This window comes from Nicotiana tabacum, chromosome 9 (genome assembly GCF_000715075.1).
Source record: "Nicotiana tabacum cultivar K326 chromosome 9, ASM71507v2, whole genome shotgun sequence".
Taxonomy (NCBI): domain Eukaryota; kingdom Viridiplantae; phylum Streptophyta; class Magnoliopsida; order Solanales; family Solanaceae; genus Nicotiana; species Nicotiana tabacum.
The window spans coordinates 71,993,824-72,018,785 of NC_134088.1; the positions used below are offsets into that span (position 1 = coordinate 71,993,824).

The following is a 24,962-nucleotide window of genomic DNA, read 5'->3' on the forward strand; positions in this document are numbered from 1 at the left end:
TCCTCCATGTTTTATCTGAGAGCTGCATTTGGAGTATTAATTCGTCAAGAGCAGTAGGTCCCTACTCCCATCGAACCCCATGCTTGTGCCTACCATTGGCATCCCCTCATGGGAATGAGCAAATAGTGCTAATACCACCCATTGAGGTTGTTCCAAATGATATGGCATGAGCACAATATCGTTCCCTTCAAAAAAGAACTTTGTTAGTGATAAATAAATCCTCCATGTCCTCCTCCCTAAGGATTTGTACATGAAGGTTTAATATAATCTCCTCACTGTTCTCCTTCCTTCTTTCAATCACCATCTCTCCTTTCATGATCTCCTGTCGACCTTCACCCTTAGATACAGACATAATAGCTTATCACTATTGACTATCCTCCTCCCTTGAGTATCCAAATCAATAAAGCTATGAGTTTCAATAGGGCCAGTGTCTAGAGCATAGTTAGCCAAATAATCCACTAATTTATTCCCCCCTCATAATATGTGACACCTCCACTTCACATGATTCCATGAGCAATCTAATTTCTTCAACATGCCCTACCACCTTCCATGGACTGCTCCAAGTGCCATCTACAGTATTATTTAATAACAATGAATCCGTTTGCAGCCATATCTGTAAGTAAGAATGCTCAACATAGTGTTTTAATGCCTCCACCATTGCTACTGCTTCTGCCTCAGTGTTGGTTGAGTCTTGTATCTCCCTTCCACATGCATATAATACATCACCTATCTCATTACGTAGGACATAACCAATTGAACTTCTTCGTGGGTTGCCTTTAGATGCCTCATCCGTGTTAACGTTCATCCATCCTGGCTCAGGCAGTTCCCATAGCACCTTGGTGATCTTCAGTTTTGGACTATAACACTCCATCATATTGAGCAGTTCTGGCCATTTTTATGGTACAAATTTGAGAATAGGCTTCCTCACTTTCACAAGAGCTTGAAGAGTAGATGATTTCTAATAGACACTGCCTCTCTATATTTATAGCTATTCCTCCTCTTCCATAATTCCCATATGATGGTAGCTGGAACTACTTGCAGAATAGGTTGCAACCTAGGCACTACATTTGCTGTCAAACACTTCACCACAGCTTGATGAAATGTTACACCCTCCAATGATATACCTGCACACGAGAGGAAGTAGTGCCACACCTTCTTAGCAGCATAAGATGTGTAGAATAGGTGAGATACAGTTTCTTCTTATGGATTCACACAACACCAACATTTAGAAGCCATAATCTCCTGAAGAAGTCATTGAGTGGCAATTTATTTCTCCAAACCTTCCACGTCAAAAAGTATATCTTAAAAGGAAGTCCTTTCACCCAAATCTTCTTATATGCATTGTAAGGTTCCTTTCTTCTTCTCAAGTACTCCCACGCTGATTTCACTGTAAACAGTCATCTTGTCTATAACTTCAAGTATGGCTTATCAAGGACCTCATGCGTTATATGAGGCTTCAAGTTTTCAAGAATATGATCTGCAACATCCTCAAGCAGCAGGTCCCTAATTCTGTCCTCATCCCATCCATTTTCCTATACTACATCCCTCACATTTTGTACAGACTCATCACAGAAGAAATCAGGAGGGATGATGAAACATAATGCTCCTAAGCCAGTCCAATTCTCAAACCAGAACAGTGATGACCCCATCTTTGTATTCCAAAGTATTTGATGCTCTATAATGTCTTTATATTCAAGCATCTTTTTCCGAACTTGTGATCCATTTCTCCAAGGGACTACAATTGCATTCAATTTTTTACATAATTTTTGGCTCATGAACAAACTCCAAAAAGTAGATTTTGTTCTTATATTCCACCAAAAATTGCAAAATAAAGCTTTAGACATATAATGTAATGATCTAAAGCCTATACCTCATTCATCACAAGGCAAGCAAAGATTATCCCATGAAGCCCTGCTCCTCCCATCCACATAATTACTGCAAAAGAATCTAGTAAAAATCTTGTGTAATTTGTTAATTACACAAGCAGGAGGATTGACTGCTGACAGTAGATGAATAGGCATGCTTTGTAAGACATGAGAGATTAAAACTGCTCTGCCTCCAATTGACATCAACTTTTCCTTCCAAGCTTGTAACTTATCAAGAAATATTTTGATGAGTCGTTGATAGAAATCCATCTTTCGTCTAGCATAAAAAATAGGGCATCCAGGTAAGTGAAAGGAAAATATTGCCTTACAATTCTAGTGACTCTTTCTGCCTTTCTTACCACTTGTTCACTAGCTGATTGATGCAAAAATACTCCTGATTTAGTTTTGTTAATTAGTTGACCTGATGATGCTTCATATGCTGCTAATACTTTCATGATCAATTGCAATAAGGTTGCATATGATGAGAAGAAAATAATAGTGTTATCTGCATAAGCCAAGTGATTGACCTTTGGACTCCACTTAGTCAGGCCATAGCCACAAAAATATAGATTCAAATAGAGATTATTCAATCCTCTTGAAAGTACCTAAGCTGAAAGTATAAAGAGTGTAGGTAACAATGGATCTCCTTGTTTGACACCTCTGGTAGATTTAAAAAAGCCATGTGGTTTCCCATTGAGAACTACTGAATACCAATTATTGGAGACAATTGCAAACACAATGCCAATGAATCTCTCACAAAATCACATCTTTCTCATCACTTTGGTTAAGAATATCCAAGAAATCTGTCGTATGCCTTTGTCATATCTGACTTGATCACTACATTGGGGACTGTCTTTGTTCTCAATCTTATATTAGTGATTATTTCTTGTGTCAATAGAACATTTTCAACAATGCTTCTCCCCTTCACAAAATCTGCTTGTTCATCTGAAATAAGATTAGATAAATAACAACATAACCTCTCATGAATAACTCTGGAAAAGACCTTGTTGATGAAGTTGCTCAAGCTAATAGGTCTCATATCTGAATAGGTATTCACCTCCTTCTTCTTTGGTAGCAACACCAAAATTGTATGAGTTACAAAGTTAGGTAATTCTTGACTATTAAATAAGGCATTCACCATATCAAACACGCCATGCCCAACGATATCCGAGCAAGCATGAAAATAACTGCCAGTAAAGCCATCCGTCCCTCCAGCACTCTCACCATTGAGAGTAAACACTGCTGCTTTTACTTCCTCTTTTGTAGGATGCCTTGTTTGTTCATGGTTCTGATCCATAACATGATCGATTATTCCAAAAGCAGTAGGGACTATGTCTTCACGAAATTGTTCTTGAAAGAACTGCACGGCAACATCTGCCATGGCCTCCTCATCCTCAATCCAAGTTCCATCATTGTTTGTATACTCTTCAGATGTAATCTCTTCCTTCTTCTATTGACTTGAGCATTGAAAAATTTAGTATTCCTATCTCCATTCTTAAACCAAGCCATTCATTCCTTTTATTTCCATAATTCCTCTTCCAATGCTAAGTATTTAATCCACTCAACTGCACCTTTTGAAGCCTCTCCATATTTTGAATAGAAAGGGTTTAGTTCAAACTGCGCCACATGAACCATTACCACTTCTTCAAGACTAGCCAATTTATGGAAAATATCCCCATAGGTTGCCTTACTCCACGAAGAAAGAGCCTTCTTCATTTTCTTGAGATTATAATTGAAAAGAATAAAAAAGGATTAGCACGAAAATCTGCGTGCCAATGCTCATTCACTATTGCGTGAAAAGAGTCATGCTTTGTCCAAAATTTTAGAAATCTGAAGGTCTTCTTGATTGGAGTTGCATCTGGACTGTACTTGATAAGCAAAGGATTGTGATCCAATCCTATCTTGGATAAGTGAGTGATCTCCAATCCTAGCCATATCTGCTGAAATTCTATATTTTATAAACACCTATCCAATCACTTGAAAATACCGTCTCTGTCAGCTCTCCCATTCCGCCAAGTGTATATACTGGCTTTGAAGCCAAGATAAAATAGATTTTAAGTATTTACACAAAGTCTAAAATTATCTACTTCATTTATGGATACCAGAAGTCTTCCAAATTTATCTTCTTCATCCCAAATCACGTTAAAATCACCCCACTATCCACGGTGTAGTCATGTCTTGAGCAAGATCATAAAGAGAGTCCCATAATTCAATTCTGCCTTATCACACTTAGCATACACAAGGGCTAGAATGAACTCCTTTTGATCATCTGTATCGTATAGCCTCAGAGTTAATTGCTGCTCCATGTTAATCAAAATTGTCATATTAAATTTCTCATCTACAAACGCTCAGATTTTGTTAGAGACATTAACAATAGCCTGAGCAAATTTAGATTGGTTATTTGTGACATTCTTACCACCAAAAGTTACTCACCTATTAAGTTGTGGATTCTACAAATGCTGTTGGTTCTTTTGCCTTGTCATTTTGGATAGTATTTGTATTGTTATCCTCTTTGGTTGCCTTAATCTCAGGTGACTTAGGGTTGAAAATAGGAGTTGCCGGATTCAAAGTTCTCCCACTCTCATTGGGACTAAGTGTAAGGCTTTTTTGACCTGTGTTTTCCTCGGTCAAAGCTAACTGGTTGTTTTCTGCTATTTCACCTTCCTCAACCTCCAAACCTGCAAACTTATTGACTATTTGAACCTGTTGTTGATCCCCATTTCTAACTGGAACGATTTCCTTGCCTGGTTGTCTTTGTATATCAGCCTGCTTTTGCATATTTTTCACACGATTATCCTTAAAATCCTTCGTTTACCTACATTGCCCACTACCTTTTCACTTGTGAGGACCATCAAAGGGCCCTTATCCTTGCTTTCATTCTCCTTATCAGAATTATTTTGTTTGTCTTTCCCAGAATCCTTAAATAGTTCTGGATGTAATCTCCAACAGGAATTTTCGTTGTGTCCTTGTAGTTTACATCTCTTGCAGTACTTAGGAATGTAGTCATACTGTATATTCACCCATTCGGTCCTTACACTTCCAATAACTTCATCCTCTATATCCATATGCATCTTCTTGGGTAAATCAGCTAGCAAATCCACCTGGACTTTAACTCTTGCGCAACTTGGCCTTGTATTATATATTGTTGCCATGTCCAATTTAAAAGGTGTGCCCACTGCCGAAGCCAATGAAAAAGACATTCTTTGACAAAGTATGTTGGAAACAGGTTAGGAAAAGAGATCCACGCCATAGCCAAAGGTGTTTCTTCACCATGTTTAAATTTCGTATCATAAATTAGAGGTCGCATCTGGTATTGGTATCCATCCTTAGCTTTCAAATAATACGCATCCTTTGAAGTAATATTAATATAATCCTCTAACAATGTTAACCTAATGAGTACATGTCCATCTCAAAATAAACCAATATTACATTCACATTTGACACCACATTGAGCAGGAAGAATTTTACGTATCTCTTGCAACTCAATCCATCCATAAGAGAATTTCCACACGATTGCATATTGAATCCCTTCTATAACGTTTATTCTTGAAACTTCTGCTTCCGTCCACTTGATGAAGGGTTGCCCATGCAGGAAAGTAACAAGATTGAGAGGAATTGGGGCGATAGAATTTGTGCTGGAAGTTGCGTGCATGGCAGCCTTCAATGCATTAGGTTTTAATATGTTTGTGTAATTTAGTGGCTGGGAATTATGCGGTTTAGGATTGGTAGTTGTTTGGGGATTGAGAGGAGGCAGACCATCCATGAAAACAGGCAGGCCGCTGGCCGGCGAGGCCATTACGATTCTGGCGAAAGAGATGTCTATTATGCTCCTTTGCTTTCTATAACTTCATAAAGCATGAGCTTATACCTTAATGAAGTGAAGGCTCGTGAAGTCGATACGAAAAGAGTGTACCTACCTTATTTATTGGGTCGTAGTTTTAGACTCATTTCTATGGGCCTTGCTAGATGGTTTTGCAAGATGTTATGTCGATCATGCGTCGTTAATATATTTGCCAAGTTGACTATGAATAAGCAAAGTCCTCCACGTTTATGGGGTTGTTGTTGTGACTAAACACATATACGTGGTCGTCAAGTAATAGAGTAGTGAATAAAGTATCGTTCCCACGAAGACTTATGATTAACTTTTGACTAATTCAAACTCAAATAGCTTATTGATTCAAGCGATTTCTTATAAAATAGATAATTGTCTAATTTACTACCTAAAAACTATCAAGTAATGAAATACTAGAAATCAACACAACACTTAAATAGTTTTGAATAAAAATCAATAGGAGATAATATTCCAGGGTCACGGGTTATCTAACAATCATATTGCATTCTTAGCCTGAAATAACTAATTGATTTATCTGGATTGTTGATTGACAGGTTGATATTACTCATAAGAATCTGTCAAGTCCTTACTCGTCTATTTAAGCTAACTTAATACCTATATGTCTATGGAATTAAGATTAACAAGAACGTATTTACAATTCTTGTATTGCAACCGAGCAAGGCAATTAGGTATATGTCTATCCTAATTGCGAATCCGTTCCCCGATGCCCGGGTTTAAGAACTTGCTCTATTTAATTCTATATGCAATCTAGAGTTTCCACTTTCGAGTTCAACTCTAGATTCGTAGATAGTAGTTCACTGTTAGCTACTCAGCAAAATAATTAAAAACAAAATTAAATATACAACCCAATATGATAAAATCAACTTCGTCAAATTAAACTTCAAACATCAACATTTATGTATACCCATGACCCTAGAACAATAAGTTTCTTAGACACTCATGTTCATACAATCATCAAAAATAATATTTTCAAACATAAAATCAATGAATACTAGGAAAGGAATGGAAGAATTGATCAAATCCTTGCTTTTGAGTGTTTTGCGCCTCCCTCCTTTCTCTAAATCACGTCCTCCTCTCAAAAATAGATTTAGGTTGGCTTTTATATGAGTTGGGGGCGTCTAGGGGTCGAAATAACCGAGTTCTAGTTGAAAAAGGACACTTTCTGTCTTGAGCGTCCAGGGCAGCGTGGGGCGCTGGCCCTGGCGCTCAAACATTTTGGCTTCTGTAAATTGCGCCACAGCTAGCGCCCCACACTGGCTGTGGCCCTCAAATTTCCCTTTTTGCGATTTTGTCCCGATTTTGCTCCAATTCGCGCCCTTTCGTCCCAAATTGCATCCAAATGATTCCTGCACATAGAAATACCAAAAGTTAGCACAAATAATCATATTAAACATCTTAAATCGTCGAAACATGAGTAAAATGTGAGGCGATATATATCAAAATATGCATACATTAAGCCAATTATCAACACCCCACACTTAGACTCTTGTTCGTCCTCGATAAATGGAACTATGTTAGCACCCCCAAAACGTACTTAGCACTATGAAAGAGGACCTCACAATTAATTCAATCAAACATCCTACCTTTTGACTATGATCGATGTCGGCAATTAAGCATGAACACACAAATTTCACATTCTTCCCGTTTTTAAATAGCCCAAGTATACTCAATGTTTTTTAACCAACTCAATCAACTCAAGCAACCTCTCCATAACCACCTTACCTCAAGAGACGACTCATTACCACTAAGCATCCTCAACTCACGCACTCACCTAACACAAGAAAGTGTACAATATCACCAATCCGTCATGAGATCAAGTGCCCTCACCACAAGCAAAAGAGTGAATATCAAAGTAGTCCACAAATTTAAATATGTCATTAAACATAAATTAAGGACATCCCACAATTGAACAACATTCACTCACTCTCACAAAGAATTCATGTGCATCCCGTGGTCGTACCATAAGCTTGCTCGTAGTGTACATCTCTACTAATCTAAGCTAGCTAAATCTAGGATCAATTAGGACTTTAAGGTTGTAATGTAGGCTAAGGGACGGGTAGGATACATTTAGGAATAGTGACTAACCCTCCTAAGCACTTTAATACACTACACTCATAATTCAAGCGCAATTGCTTCGCAACCCATTCACTTGTCATACACCATAACTAACATAGCCCTCTTTTCCATCAAGCACCTCTATGGTTTCACTAGAACGAGTGAGAAGGATTAGGAGGTGTGTCTTTCTACATTATTTGAACTTTTGTTTGCTCTTTCTTGCAATTTTTTTTTTCTCACACTCCATACGTTGAAGTTTATAAGCTAGTGACCTTTATTCACAATTTTAGTGCACCTTAAGGGCCATTCCATGGTTCCACTCGAAAGCCACTTCCCAATCTCTCACCTTACTTCTTCTAGCGACTAAGTGCCTTAGGAGGTAAAGGTTCAACAATCTCACATTAAGAACAAAGTAGGAGTACGGCTTGTAATGTGGGTGCCAAGGAAACGATCTATAGGCTCAAAAGGGATAGCAATGGAAATATTCTATTTGTCAGTGACAAACACCTTTATGGTCAAGCAAGAAATGCCTACGTCATCTCCTAGACTAGCACAACTTAATGATTTTGTGTTGATTAATACACGGGGCAAGTTCTAGACTACACAAGATAGCACATAATATCAACAATCCTTACACACACATGGCACTTGACTCACTCAAGACGGTTCTATGTGACTCTCAAGTCAAGCAAGCATATCAAGTTGAGGCTTTTTAAGCAACAATGCACTAGTGGCATACAAGTCACTCAACTGAGAAAAAGGCGTCAAAGAGTAGGCTACTTAATCTACTTGGGCATTACAATTCAATTCATATATGCCGGACGACAGAGCGCATGCTCTAACTTAACTTGCCAACACCAAACATGTCAATAGGTACCTCAGAGCAATCTCAGTTTTCTCCCTTATCCTACTCCTAAAAAAAATAAAATAAAATACCCGGTTCGAGCTACACCCTTGAAAAAGAACCGGCATCCAAAGAAAAACCAAGGGATACTATCTAACTATAAAAAATAAAACAAAAGAAAATCTTTTTGGTATTTTTAATCGGACTTTAATCCCTCAAGAAAATTGTCCAATAGATCCATCGTCGGGAAAAGTCCCAAGTTTTTGTTAAATTTTTTTTATATCTTTTTTTTTTGTAATCTAGCTAATTAGACTATGTTAGTCTTAAACTAAGCTAAAAGGTGATAAAAGAGAGAAAGAAAAAAAAAGTAATAACACTAAAAATTATATACAATTCAAGGAGCATTATACAATTCAAGGAATATTCCCTCCACCCCACACTTAAACAATGCATAGTCCCCGATGCTTAATAAATTCGAAAATAAGGTAAGATGGAAAGAAAGAACTCCCTGTTAGTTGGAGTCTGCCTCATCATGGTGCCAACCAGCTGCGGTAATGGGCTCATCATCATCTCCAAAGGGTACCAAAGCCATTGGTCCCATAACTTCATCATCATCCGCATCCTCATTATCAGATTCTTTGTCAGTGTTTTCATCCTCAGATGGACGAACGGGACTGCCTGGTGCTATGCCCAACATCTCCTTGGAAGAACTGGAGAGATCACTTCGCAATTGCATGCGCTCCTCATCTGACACCCCAAGCTTGCTCATAATAACATTGAGGGATTAGTAAAGATACCTGTTGAAATTTTCGTCCCTCTCATTCCTAGCAGCTTGGGTGAGCTTGGATATGGATTCTAACATGGATGTGATGTCTAACAATGTTGTGGGTGCCTCCACTACCTCATCATAGCATGGGTACTCTGGTACCCCACGAGAGAGCATGTATTGTGTCAGGGTGTTGCCAAAAAAAAAACCTTTTTATCCTTCCTCCAAAACGGGTGCGGGTCATCTCCCCAAGCATGAGCTCACCCATATTTATGGGGCGCCCAGTCATCAAAAAGTAGATCACGCACACTCGAGCTCGAGTGCACTCAGTATTATGTTCAACGGGCATTAATCTAGCTTGCACAAAGTTTTGCCAAACCTTGGCCGTTTTGTTGAAGTCGAACCGGAGCATTTCAAGGTGAATATTTCCCTTAGTTCGCGTCTATTTTGCATTAGAATCAACGTCACAAAGTGTGTGACGTATTGCTTGGTAGCTTGGACTTTTGACGAACTTTTGAAGCCTTCGTGGGTTAGGACTATCAACTCCCAAAACAATGACACAAGGCTTCCCTATCCATTGGAATTTCCTTTCCTCTGACCCACGACATGTCATTTTTCTCGTTCCAGTTGGCATATAACCCTCTTACCATGCTGAGATTTGCCGGGCCCGGACATTCGAGGAGCTTATCCATCTTCTTTTCAATCAATGTAGCAAGTACATCTGGGAAGTTCCGTTCTAAAGCCTTCACATTTATCCCCATTTCAGACACATATCTCCCATATGGAACAAAAGTATCATGCCATTTGATGGCGTCATCCCGAACAAGTTCCACTCGAGGCCGTGGTGGCCTCGTAGATCCGCTAGCCACTTGCTTTCCCTTGGCTTGTCGGGAGGAGCTCTCGCCTTGCTTGCATTTCTTTGGAGGGGGAGCAGTAGTGAAGGACTTCCCCACCCCTTTTCCTTTAGCGGTATCATCACGAGCCATAGCAACCTACACATGATAAACACAAAGATGAGAATGAATCAAGAGATGTTGCCTAAGGTCATCGTGAGAGGCAAGATGACCCCACACTTAAAACCTAAGGCTATATATAATCTAATCATAATATTGATTCAATGTGCACCAATGTGTCATAACAAAGCTATAGGTACTTAGACTTCCCTATGCCATAAAATTTAATTAGTCTAACATGGCCGTAACTTAACTATAGTGCAAGCATAACAAAGCTAAAGTCTACATTTCTACACTATTTTAGTACACTAACTACAACTTACAAAAGTTTACAACAAAAGACAATACCCCCACAACACCCCACACTTCGCCAAAACTCATATACAACTATACTCGGCTACTTAGACTTCACCGGTGTTCAAATTTACTCTCTTAAGCATATTAACAAACACCTTGTGTGCATCAATTGTGCTCTTCTATTTCAACAATGGTGGGAGAAGGTGGGCCTCCCAAATTTACATGAAGTAGAGGGAATTATAGTTTACTACTTCAAACACAACTGCTCAACCAAAGTTTTTGCACCAATTTCGTGTATAATCATTCCACCCACAATAACATCCAAATATGTTTAAGAGACCTAGGGTGTTGGAGGATTGGGGGAGAAAGAAGACTACAACTACTCTAAGAACTTCCAAAATACAAGAAAAGAGATAACAAGAAGAACATACCTTAGAGTATTGAGATGGAATTGAGCAAGGAATATTGAAGAATATGAGAACTTGAGAGAAAAGGGGAAGAAGAAGAAGAAACCGTGTGTTTTTTTGTTTTGAATAGAATTGGGGGTTTTGGGTTGGGTTGTCTTAATTTAGGTGGGGGAATGGGTTTGGGTAATTGGGTATGGGTTGGGTTGTGAGTGTATATGGGTAATTGGGTAGGGTATTTTTAATTAAATAAAGAAAACAAAAATTAAAACAAAAAATTACTCACCTGGACCGCCAGCCCAGCGCCCCACGCTGGGCTCGCGCTGAAGCTTCGGGGATACTGCAAAGTGCGCCCCAGGCAACGTCTTCGCTGATTTTTTTTTTAAACAATCCCGACTATCCGAGTACTCAATATATACATTACACATATTTCACACCATTTCAACCTTCAAAGAAAATATTATGGCCTACAAAAGAATAAAACTATGCTTCGAAAGCGGTAAAAATTGGGTTGCCTCCCAACGAGCGCCTAATTTAACGTCGCGGCACGACTCAACACATGTTTAAGCATCTGCTAAGTCCACTGAGGTCTTGTGACGTGCAATGTCACCACCCCAATAATATTTTATTCTCTGGCCATTTACCGAGAAGGTACCACTTGAGCTCGTATCACGCAGTTCCACCGCTCCGTGAGGCCTCACACTTACCACAACAAAAGGACCTGCCCAACGAGACTTAAGCTTTCCAGGGAATAGCTTCAACCTTGAATTGAACAAGAGAACTTCTTAACCCGGCTCAAACTCTCGATGTTGAATGTGCTTGTCATGCCACCTCTTCGTCTTTTCTTTATATAATTTGGCATTTTCATATGCGTGCAATCGAAATTCATCAAGCTCGTTGAGGTGCAGCAACCTATTTTCACCAGCTGAGTCCATATCCATATTTAGCTTTTTGATCGCCCAATAAGCTTTATGTTCAAGCTCGATGGGCAAGTGGCATGCCTTCCCATAAACCAACCTGTACGGAGAAGTACCTATGGGAGTCTTGTATACAGTTCGATATGCCCATAATGCATCATCCAGCTTCCCTGCCCAGTCTTTTCTATTTCTACTTACTGTTTTCTCCAGAATCTGCTTTACCTCTCTATTTGAAACTTCTACTTGACAACTCGTTTGGGGATGATAGGCAGTGGAAACTTTGTGCTTAACTCCATACTTCGTAAGGACATTATTCAGCAACTTGTTACAAAAGTGAGTTCCTCCGTCGCTTATTAACACTCTTGGAGTCCCAAAGCGCGTAAAGATGTGCTTCTTTGCAAAGCTTACCACTACCTTTGCATCATTAGTAGGAAGAGCAATGGCCTCCACCCACTTAGAAACATAGTCGACCGCCACCAAGATGTACTTGTGACCATTAGAATATGGGAACGGTCCCATGAAATTAATCCCCCAAACATCGAACAGCTCTACTGCCAGAATATTTTGCAAAGGCATTTCTTGCTTCCTCGTGATAGTTCCGGTTCTTTGGCATCTGTCACACTTTTTAATAAAGGCATGTGCATCCTTAAATAATTTTGGCCAATAGAAACCTGATTGTAGAACTTTTGGGGCGGTTCTATCCCCACCGTGATGACCTCCATATGGCGAAGCATGACAGCCATGCAATATTGCATTCATCTCTTCCTTAAGAACACACCTTCGCACCAACTGATCTGCGCATTGCCTATATAAGAATGGCTCATCCCACATGTAGAGCCTCACATCATGTAAGAATCTTCTTCTATTATCAGGTGTTAATTCTAGTGGTGTCACCCCACTTACAATAAAATTCACATAATCCGCATACCATGGGGCTTCACCTGAGGTGACTGCTAATAACTGCTCATCAGGAAATGTTTCTTTGATTGACCCTCCTTCAGCTACATGGTTCCGACTTTCTAATCTGGACAAGTGATCAGCCACTTGATTTTCTGTCCCTTTTCGATCTCGGATCTCTAATTCAAATTCTTGCAAGAGGAGGACCCAACGAATCAGCCTCGGCTTGGCATCTTTCTTTTCAAACAAGTATCTGATAGCTGAATGATCTGTGTAGACGATAACTTTGGTTCCCACTAGATAAGATCTGAACTTGTCAAACGCCCACACCACTGCAAGCAACTCTTTTTCAGTAACTGTATAATTCATCTGAGCTGGATTCATAGTTTTGCTCACATAATAAATGAGGTGAAATATTTTATCCCTTCTTTGCCCCAAAACAGCTCCGATTGCTATGTCACTTGCATCGCACATCAACTTATATGGTAGTCCCCAATCTAGGGCGATGATAATTGGTGTAGTCACCAACCTTCCCTTCAGCTCCTCAAATTCTTTCAGACATGCATCATCAAACTTGAAGGTGACATCTTTCTCTAGAAGCCTGCATAATGGAGAAGAAATTTTCGAAAAATCTTTAATGAATCGACGATAAAAACCTGCATGGCCCAAGAAACTGCGAATACCTTTGACGGATGTCGGTGGGGGCAATTTTTTAATTGCCTCCACCTTTGCTTTATCCACCTGTAGACCATCTTTTGACACCTTGTGCCCCAAGACTATACCTTCACGTACCATGAAATGGCACTTTTCCCAGTTGAGTACCAAGTTTGTCTCTTCACACCTAGCAAGCACTTTATCAAGATTCATTAAACAATTATCAAAAGAACACCCAAATACAGAAAAATCATCCATGAACACTTCCACAAATCTTTCAACCATGTCAGTAAAAATAGCCATCATACACCTTTGAAAAGTCGCAGGTGCATTACAAAGACCAAAGGGCATTCTCTTGAACGCATATGTGCCATAGGGACACATAAATGTGGTTTTCTCTTGGTCCTCTGGGGCTATAGCAATCTGATTATACCCCGAATAACCATCTAGAAAACAGTAGTATTCCTGGCCAGCTAACCTATCAAGCATTTGGTCAATGAAAGGGAGGGGAAAGCGGTCCTTTCGGGTGGCATTGTTCAATTTTCTATAATCTATGCAAATTCTCCACCCAGTGACAGTTCTTGTAGGAATTAAGTCATTATTTTCATTAGCCACTACAGTCATTCCCCCTTTCTTTGGCACACATTGAACGGGGCTTACCCATTTGCTATCAGAGATTGGGAATATAATACCTGCATCAAGCCACTTAATCACTTCTTTTCTTACCACCTCTTTCATGATTAGATTTAGGCGGCGTTGTTGCTCTACAATTTGCTTGTGTCCATCCTCCATGAGGATTTTATGCATGCAGAAAGCTGGACTAATGCCTTTGATGTCATACATCATCCACCCAATTGCTCGCTTTTATTCACGTAGCACTCTCAACAATTTTTTTCCTGCAATTTAGACAAGTCAGAAGAAAAAATAATAGGTAAAGTGTCAGAACTAACCAAATAAGCATATTGAAGGTGAGGGGGTAGAGGTTTAAGCTCCAATTTTGGATCTTCTTCAATTGACGGCTTTGGAGGAGATCCACTTAGCCTATTCAGGGGCTCAAACGGGTGTATTCCCTGCATGTAAGCACAAGATGCATCTAGGATATGCATCATCTCCTCAACCTTATCATCAATCTCCAAGTTATCGAACAACATGAGTGCTTTTTCTAGAGAATCGTCTAGATATACACTCGTGTCAAGAAGTTCCTTATCCATCTCCATAACAGATATCATAGAGAGTTCCTCATAGTGGTGGGGAAGTTGGATCGCTTTGTAGACATTAAAAACTGCTTCCTTGTTGTCCACCCTCATAATCATTTTCCCCTCTCTCACTTTAATTATTGCATCACCAGTAGCCAAGAGAGGTCGTCCCAATATGATTGGAACTTGTTCATCATCCTCAAAATCTAGAATAATGAAGTCAGTTGGGAAGATAAATTTCCCAATTTGCAGCAATACATCTTCAATCACTCCTTCAAGGTAGGCTATGGACCTATCAGCTAATTGCAACATCACAGTGGTTGGTCTTGGAGCTCCCAGACCCAATTGCTTAAATAAGGACAAGGGCATTAGATTTATGCTCGCCCCCAAATCACAAAGAGCATGACCCATGGCAATATTACCAATTCGCACAGGGATGGTGAAGCTGCCAGGATCCTTAAGCTTTTGAGGAAGCTTGTTTTGGATCCTTGAAGTGAACTCCTCAGTAAGTGCAACTGTCTCGAACTCAGTCAATTTCCTCTTGTGAGCCACTATATCTTTTATGTACTTAGCATATTTTGGAATTTCACGAAGTACATCCACCAATGGAATATTCAATTAAACCTGGCTCAATATAGAGAGAAATTTGTTGAACATGCGATCATCATTCTTTTTCTACAATCTCTAGGGGAAAGGTGGTGGTGGCCTTGCAGCTCCCACTGGCTCTGAACCTGCATCATTTTTCTTTGACTCGTGTATTGCCTTAGGGATCAGCTCCCTCTCAGGTATAGGTTTGTCCTTTCTCTTCTTTGGCACTTCTTCTAGTTCCCTCCCGTTTCTGAGTGTAACTGCATTAACTTGAGGTTTCTTCTCTGTATCACTGGGAAGAGCGCCTGCAGGTCTAGTGTTTTGATTTGTTGCTAACTGTCCCATTTGCCTCTCAAGATTTCTGAAATCGGTCCTGAGCTGTTAATTATCAAGCAACAACTTCTTCAGCAAGTCATTCGTACTCTCTTCTGTTTGTAGGGGTGGTTTTTAAGGTTGATTGAAATTTCCTTGGAGCCTATACTGGTTCTGATTCTGTTGATTTCCTCCCCATGAGAAGTTAGGATAATTCCTCCAATTTGGATTGTAAGTATTCCCATATTGTGCATGATGATTCATTGGACCTCTACTCTATTGCCCCACATAGTATATAGATTCAGGATTCGTGGGGCACATGTCACTCATATGACTGTCACCACATAGTTCACAGCAAATAGACATCTGTTGTACATGTTGCATTTGTTGTGTTTGTTGCATTGTCATTCTATTCATCTGATTTGCCAATTTTGCTATATCGGCTTTCATGGCTAAAAAATCATCAAGCTTAATCAACCCGGTTGCCTTCTGTTTAATTGCCCTTCGTGAGTCCCCATCTCCTTGCCAATTATGGTCATTAGCAGTGAAGTTATTTAGCAAGAGTTGTATTTCACTATACGGCCTCGCCATGCAACTACCCCCACAAGCTGAATCAAGATTCATCTTTGATGCCTCATCTAGCCCATCAACAAAAGTGTGACCCAATACTTCATCAGTCTGAAAATGATGCGGGCAGTCTCTGAGTAGCTTCTTGTATCTTTCCCAAGCTTGACGAAGTGTCTCGCCATCTCGTTGTTGGAACCCAAGAATTTGGCTCCTTAGCGACTTTGTCTTCTTAGTGGAGAAAAACTTGATTAAGAATTTCCTTGCTAGATCATCCCAAGTGTGGATTGAGTTCGCGGGCTCCTTTTGCAACCATTCCTTAGCTTCTCCCAATAGTGAAAAGGGAAATAGTGTCAGCCTGACATAGTCCTTGGAAACGTTCGGATAATTGTAAGTGTCCGTAATTTCCAAGAATTTCTGAATGTGCCTCTGCGGGTCTTCATGAGATAGACCCACATATTGCCCCGTGGACTGAATCAGTTGTACCATGTATTGTTTGAGTTCGAAATGCCCCGTGATATTAGGCTTCACAATAGCCTGAGTCATATTCGCAAGATTGGGTCTTGTGGCTTCTATCACCACACGCTCTTCATTACCTGCCATCTCTATTGGCTGTGGTTGAACTACAATGTCCAACTCTCCCTCTATTCTAGTTCTTGTTTCAACTTCCCTCTTCACTCTATGAAGTGTTCGTTCAATTTCAGTATCAAAAGGAAGGAGGTTGTTTGCACTTCTACTCCCCCACATTCAAGAGAAGATCCCGCGTTAACAAAATCAAGGCAAACTGAAAATTATACACTTGAACAAATAACTAATAAAAGCTTAACTCAGTCAAGTAGCTAATTTCTAAGTCCCCGGCAACGGCGCCAAAAACTTGTTGGGACCAAACACACTCACGCAAGTATACGTAGTCGTCAAGTAATAGAGTAGTGAATAAAGTATCGTTCCCACGAAGACTTATTATTAACTTTTGACTAATTCAAACTCAAATAGCTTATTGATTCAAGCAATTTTTTATAAAATAGATAATTGTCTAATTTACTATCTAAAAACTATCAAGTAATGAAATACTAGAAATCAACACAACACTTAAATAGTTTTGAATAAAAATCAATAGGAGATAATATTCCAGGGTCATGGGTTATCTAACAATCATGTTGCATTCTTAGCTTGAAATAACTAATTGATTTATCTGGATTGTTGATTGACAGGGTTGATATTACTCATAAGAATCTGTCGAGTCCTTACTCGTCTATTTAAGCTAACTTAATACCTATATGTCTATGGAATTAAGATTAACAAGAACGCATTTACAATTCCTGTATTGCAACCGAGCAAGGAAATTAGGTATATGTCTATCCTAATTGCGAATCCATTCTCCGATGCCCAGGTTTAAGAACTTGCTCTATTTAATTCTATATGCAATCTAGAGTTCCCACCTTCGAGTTCAACTCTAGATTCGTAGATAGTATTTAACTATTAGCTACTCAGCAAAATAATTAAAAACAGAATTAAATAAACAACCCAATATGATAAAATCAACTTCGTCAAATTAAACTTCAAACATCAACATTCATGTATACCCATGACCCTAGAACAATAGGTTTCTTAGCCACTCATGTTCATACAATCATCAAAAATAATGTTTTCAAACATAAAATCAATGAATACTAGGAAAGGGATGGAAGAATTGATCAAATCCTTGCTTTAAAGTGTTTTGTGCCTCCCTTCTCTCTCTAAATCACGTTCCTCCTCTCAAAAATAGGTTTAGGTTGGCTTTCATATGAGTTGGGGGCGTCTAGGGTCTAAATAACCGGGTCCTAGTCGAAAAATGTCACTTTCCGTCTTGAGCGTCCAGGGCAGCGTGGGGCGCTGGCCCTGGCGCTCAAATATTTTGGCTTCTGTAAATTGCGCCACAGCCAGCGCCCCTGTGGCCCTCAAATTTCCCTTTTTGCGATTTTGTCCCGATTTTGCTCCAATTCGCGCCGTTTCGTCCCAAATTGCATCCGAATGATTCCTACACATAGAAATACCAAATTTTAGCACAGATAATCATATTAAACATCTCAAATCGTCGAGACATGAGTAAAATGTGAGGCGATATATATCAAAATATGCATACATTAAGCCGATTATCAGTTGTGATACTAATGTTTCAAACATATTTTTTCCTTTCTTATTTTAATTCTTTGACCTTTTAATTCTTTTCTTTAAACTATGGAAAAAACCCATAAAACAAGTACAACATGGCCTCTATATTACTGGAGATGGAATTAGATGGCAACGTGTTTTAATAGTTCCGAGGCAAAATTTGGCCAACTTTAGCGCCAGTTAACTACCATAGCCAGTGTTAGAGCGGTCTACACTACTCTATTGTTAACTAGAGAGTCTTGAGTTTCGAGCTATGTTTAGCATGCCGTATTTGTTTATCAGACGTTCTTCTTAATTTAACCATCTCTATATTTTCTATAATTTATCCAAATTTGATTTAATATTACATCCAATGTAATATATTTTCCAACTATAACTATTTACTTAAAGTCACCTCATTAATCCTAGCTATTCTCATTAATATTCTCATTCGGATTTACCGCCTGTCATCATATCTTTAAATACTCCCATTTTGATTTTCTATTTCTTCCTCCAATTCTGATGTATATATGTGTGTACATAAGTAAATTTGATTCTTCTTCTTGATGACCAATCTTTTATTCCACTCATCGATCAAATACTAAAAAATATATTTTAGAATAATATCTTTGTAACGACTCGGCCGGTCATTTTGAGTATTGTAGCCCTGTTCTCCCATTTATTATTTATTCAATGCTCATTTATTGTTATGTGACTTGTCGGGGTGGCTGCTTTGGTTCCGAGGATGTTTCAGAATGAATGAGGACACTTAATCCCAAGGTTGGGAGCCAAGTTGGAAGAGTTGACCTGATGTTGACTTATGTGTTAATGACTCCGGAATGGAGTTTCGATGATTCCGATAGCTCCATATGATAATTTTAGTCTTAGGAGTGTTCCCGATGTTGATTTGGAGGTCTGTAGATGATTTTGGCTTGAATTGGCAAAAGTTGGAAAAGTTGAAGTTTGGAGAGTTAAGAGGTCTGACCGAGAATTGACTTTGTTGTTACAGGGCTCAGATTTTGGTTCCAGAAGTTGGAATAGGTCAGTTGTGTCATTTATGATTTTTGTGCAAAATTTGAGGTCAATCGGAGTTGGTTTGGTATGTTTCGACATTAGTTTTGAAAGTTAGAAGTTCATAAGTTCATTAGGCTTGAATCGATGTGCGATTCATGGTTTTAGTATTGTTTGATGTGATTTGAGACTTCGAGCGAGTTCGTATCGTATTGTAGGACTGGTTCGTATGTTTGGATGGGGCCCCGGGGGCCTCTGGTGTGATTCGGATCATGTTCGGCTCATTTCTGGACTTGTTGGACTATTGTTATCTCTTTTGTTGGTTTCCTTATATGCGATCGCGAGTGGAGATTCGCGATCACGAAAGGTTGTTTTGGCGACCGGGGAAATTGTTCTACGCGTTTGCGAGAAAAGGTCTGCGATCGCGAAACTTAGGGAGTTTGTGCTGTGCGAACGTGTTTTAGGTGTCGCGTTCGCGATGAAGGAAGAGAAGGCCTGGGAAGTCAGGCGCGTTGCTCTAGGTGATCGCATGAGTGTGTTCGCGATCGCGATCGCGTACCTTTAGGGGAATTAGTCAGCACGTTCGCGATGATTTGTTCGCGTTCGCGAAGAGTATTTTTTAGGGAAACACATTTTGTTCTTTGCGATCGCAAGGGACTTTTCGCGATCGCGAAGAGGAACAACTGGGCAGATTATTTATAATTTCAAAAAATGAGGGTTAGAGTATTATTTCAAATTTGGACTTTGGGAGCTCAGATAGAGGCGATTCTTTAAGGGATTTTTCAAGGAATCGACTGGGGTAAGTGATTTTAACTCGGATTTGGTTAATATACATGAATCTATCATTGTTTTTACCAATTAATTAGTGTTTTGGGTGAGAAATATTGAGGAAAATTGTTAAAAGTTCATAGACTTAAATTTGAGGATTTGAAGGTCGAGTTGAGATCGGAATTGAGTAATTTTGGTATGGTTGAACTCGTTGTTGAATGGGTGTTTGGATTTTGTTAATTTTATCATATTAGGAGATGTGGGCTCAGGGTTGACCTTTTAGGTTGACGTTTTGACTTTTTGTTAAAGAACCTAGCTTTATCATATGGAATTGATTATTATAGCATGTGTTGATTGTATTAAGTTGTTTATGGCTAGATTAGAGTCGTCCGGAAACCGATTCACAAGGAAAGGTCTTGCTTGAGTAGAGATTTATGCGATTTGAGGTAAGTAACACTTTTAAACTTGATACCGAGGGTATGAATCCCCGAACTACATGTTATGTGGTTGGTGATGAGGTGACGGGCGTGTCGGCGTGCACCGTAGTAATTGTGACTCGGTTATTTTCGTGGAACTGTGCAGTTGCCCAATCTTCCTGTTATTCATGTAATGTCCATGTGTTAGAGGAATTGAGTTGAGATCCATGTTAGATACCATATTTAGGCCATATGTTGGTACTGTTGGGATCCACAAAGGTCGTTTCTGTTGTTGAATTATTTGCTTAAATTATAGTTATGTACTCCATCATATCTATCCTTTGCATATCATATCTCAGTCTCTGTTGCCATTTATTGTTACATCTTATTGCCATTATTTGGGCTGATTGTCATGATATTTGTGAGCCCGAGAGACTGGAAAGTGTAACGATCCGACTGACCGTTTTGAGATCTAGCATGTCATTCGACGGTTTGAATCCTTGAGTAGCTCCAATTCAGGTATTATGACTTATACGTGTGGTCGGAATTGAATTTCGGGAAGTTCAGAGTTGATTTGGAAAGAAAAATCTATTTTCGGAAGCTTTAAGTTGGAGTAATTGAATAAGGTTTGACTTTTGAGTAGACGACTTCGAAATCAGGATTTGAAGATTCCAATAGGTTCGCATGATGATTTCGGACATGGGCATATGTTCGGGTTGAGTAACGGGTGGCCTGGGAGCATTTCAACGCTTACTATGGAAGTTGGCATTTTGATGGTTTAAAAAATTTCTTAAGTTTGAATTGAAGTTGACATTAGTGTTATCGATGTCTGTTTGGGATTTCAAGCCTTGAAATAGGTTCGTATTGTGATTTAAGACTTTTGCGCAAAGTTTGGCTTCATTCCAGAATGTTTTGATATGATTCGGACGCGTTCGTCGAAGTTTAAAAGTTTAAAGAAAGGTTTTTATCGTCGATTCACAATGTTGATGTTGTTTGGTGTGATTTGAGACCCCGAGTAGGTTTGTCTTATGTTTTGGGACTATTTGGTACGTTTGGATGGGGTCCCGGTGGCCTCGGGTTTGAAACAGATTGAAAACAGATTGAAACCTTGAATTTAGAACATGCTGGTTTTGGCCAAGTTCTGGTGCAACCGCACCTGCGGAAATTTGGGCGCAGGTGCGGAGGCGCTGAAGCGGAGTTTGGGCGTGCAGATGCGCATTCGCAAAAGCGGAGAAGGCACAACAGATGCAGAAGCTGTGTATTTGCTACTGGACCGCAGGTGCGGTCGTGTACCGTAGGCGTGGGCTCGCAGGAATCGTCAATTCTCCGCAGAAGCGTGACCGCAAAAGCGAATTTTCCAGGCCTTAGAGGGAAGGTCGCTGGGTAGTGGGGTGTTCTTAAATTCGAGACTTAGCCCATTTCTCTCTCATTTTCATTTGGTTGGGCGATGTTTAGAGCTCTTGGAGGGAAGAGTTTCATCATCTATGTCAAGGTAAGTAATTCCCACATATTGTGAGCTATATATATGGTTTATATGTGGATTTGAACATGGAAATTAGTAGAAATTTGGGATTTTGGTAGAAAACCTAAAAATTGATATTTTTGGATTTTGACAACAAAATTGGATATAAAATTTGAAATAAATTATATATTTGAGTTCGTGGTGTTATGGGTAAAGTTATCTTCGAAAATATTTCGGAATCCGGGCACGTGGCCCGATGGTTGACCTTATTCGCTACTATGGCGAGCCTTATTAACTTGAGTTATTGGCTAGCTATTTGAGAAACGGTAAACATTATATTCACTTTGTGCTCATGTACTGTGTTGTAAGCATGTATCTCGTGATTCGATAACTTTCATCCTTTTTTTGTGGAGCGGATCGAACGCCTCAACAGTATAATAGATGCATCTATGGTTTGTGCCGCTCGACCCTCGACAATGTACACATTATTCTGGATCGGGCTGAACGACCTCGGCATAATCATGCGTTATATCGCTGGTAGTCCGAACATTCACGAGATTATCCTTCCACCGATGCCCGACATTTTACATTGTACTTCTTATCCGTTTGTTACTGGTACTTGATACATCTGAGCTTATGAGGTAGAATGCAAGACTGAGAAAGCTCATTTCAGAAGAGTCAATGCAACACGTAACTGAATTCCCAAACCACAGAAAATACAAACCTCAAGTCGTGATCTAAACTGCCATGACTCTTCCGGAATCCATTTACACCACAAGGACATTTGAATCAAATACCTCTCAAATCAATCAAGTTATGGAGGCTATCAAATGACCACAAGCGACCTTTATAACTTCAAACACCGAAGGAGCTGATCATTGCAACAAACATGCTAATTCAACCATTACTAATCGAACCAACTTCTTCTAATTCACTCTTGACTTGTCGTAGAAATGATAGTATCTCCATTCAAGAATCATAACGATACTCAACAACACTCCTCCCGAGTGACCAACTCACGAGACCACATTGTCTCAATATCCATGAACCATCTCTTACCTTCCTCATGCACACAGTAGCATATCCAACTGGTACACCCATTCTGAAAGACCTTCCACGAATCCGAAATTGTTTCTCCCATTTCTCTAATACTTCCTCGCATACCCGATTATAACATAGAAAGTTCCACAAGTATTCTTCATACTCTACTGCAAAATCCCAGTCTTCAGCCAGACAACGAATTCAAAATTCTTAGACATCGCGATTACATCCTTGGACCTATTAGAACCACTATTGAGAGTCACCCACTCCGACCTGGTCCCGAATATAATCAAACTCCATCGTTTTGTTAGCATATGAACACTCTCAAAGAAGCAACCAGATTAATTCTTTTCCTTGTACATCCCAACCACAAGAAGCATACACACTGAGTCTTCCCAAAACTGTAACATGGGTCGATTTTGCTAGAATTACCCCTGGTGTTTTCCTTTCTTGGTCATAAATAATCTACCAATGCACCGATAACCATAAACCGCACAAGCAGATGACCATACGCCCCAGTCGTAGACAGTGGGCTCCCCCACTTAACATTAAGCTAAAATCACATAAATCTAGAACTCACAAAGATTCCCCCTTCTCAAGAACCATGATCTCGCACCTACAACTCACCAAACTTCTCGTAGTCCCTTGTTAAGCTCTTCGTGAACATTCCGAATTATCAGACACAATCGCATATTCGACCTTCTGCCGGGTAGTAAGTAGAACTATTCGTAAAACCTTCATCAAAATCACACAACCACTAACTTGTCCACAGGAGATAGGCCACCTGTGGAATTCCATACCGATATCTCCCAACGACGCTACACTAGGTACAACTACCACGAAATCAGTAAACTCTACCGAGCCCGTGCTCATCCACCAGTTGAACAAGTCTATTCATTCCCTATTGACATCAACTGAAAGTCCGCCAATACATTCCAAACTCGAAGTCATGTTGCATCCCAACGATAATCAAGTTTTCATACCCTTCTTCATTTCCAGCAACTAATTTCTGCCATATTCGATCCTCCTCAGTGTAGTAGCCACCATTTCAAATAAGGTCCGTAGACCTAGTCTTATTCGCGAAGTTAAATTCCCAATATAGGTCTCAAGTATTGTCCCTGTAAGGAACAAGAATGGTCAGATTCATGTGTGCATTGACTTCAGAGATCTCAACAATGCGTGTCCCAAAGATGAATTCCCACTTCCTATTCCTGGGCTGATGATCGATGCTACTACTGGGTGCGAGGAAATGTCATGTATGGACGGTTCATCGGGCTATAACCAAATTCACATGGCTTCGAAAGATGAATTTGGTATTTATTGATACAAGATGAATTTACTGCATTCCGTACCCTCCAGGGTATTTATTAATACAAGGTAATGCCTTTTGGCTTAAAGAATGCTGGTGCTACTTACCCAAGGGCTATGCAGAATATTTTTGATGATTTTCTCCACAAGAATTTGGAATACTATGTTGAAGACTTGGTGGTAAAATCAAAAGAGAAGAGAGACCACTTGAAAGACTTGAGAATGGAGTCTGAGTTGCTTCTGCGGTACCAACTTAGGATGAATCCATTGAAATGTGCCTTTAGAGTTACTTATGGAAAGTTCCTTGGTTTCATTGTCCGACATCGAGGGATCAAAATTGATCAAGCCTAAATGGATGCCATTTTGAAGATGCCTGAGCCTTACTATATTCATAAATTGAATAGTCTGCAAGGAAAGCTAGCATACCTTAGGAGATTCATCTCAAACCTAGTTGGGAGGTGCCAACCATTCAGTCGCCTCATGAAGAAAGGCGTTCCTTTCAAATGGGACCAAGCTTGTAGCAATGGCTTTGAAAGCATCAACACATACTTGATGAAGCCTCTAGTTTTGGCAGCACCTATACCTGGAAACTCGTTGATACTATATATTTTAGCACAAGAAAGGTTTATCGGAGCGCTGTTGGCCAAAAGGTTGAAGCACT

General features: G+C 39.7%; 1 protein-coding gene across 1 annotated transcript; it reads right to left on the bottom strand.

Annotated features, from left to right (window-relative positions):
* Window positions 1-463: 463 nt before the first annotated feature.
* On the bottom strand, window positions 464-871 carry LOC142163953 (uncharacterized). Its single transcript, XM_075221108.1, has one exon. It carries the CDS (start codon window positions 869-871, stop codon window positions 464-466), a length of 408 nt encoding a protein of 135 aa, XP_075077209.1.
* Between the last annotated feature and the right edge of the window lie 24,091 nt (window positions 872-24,962).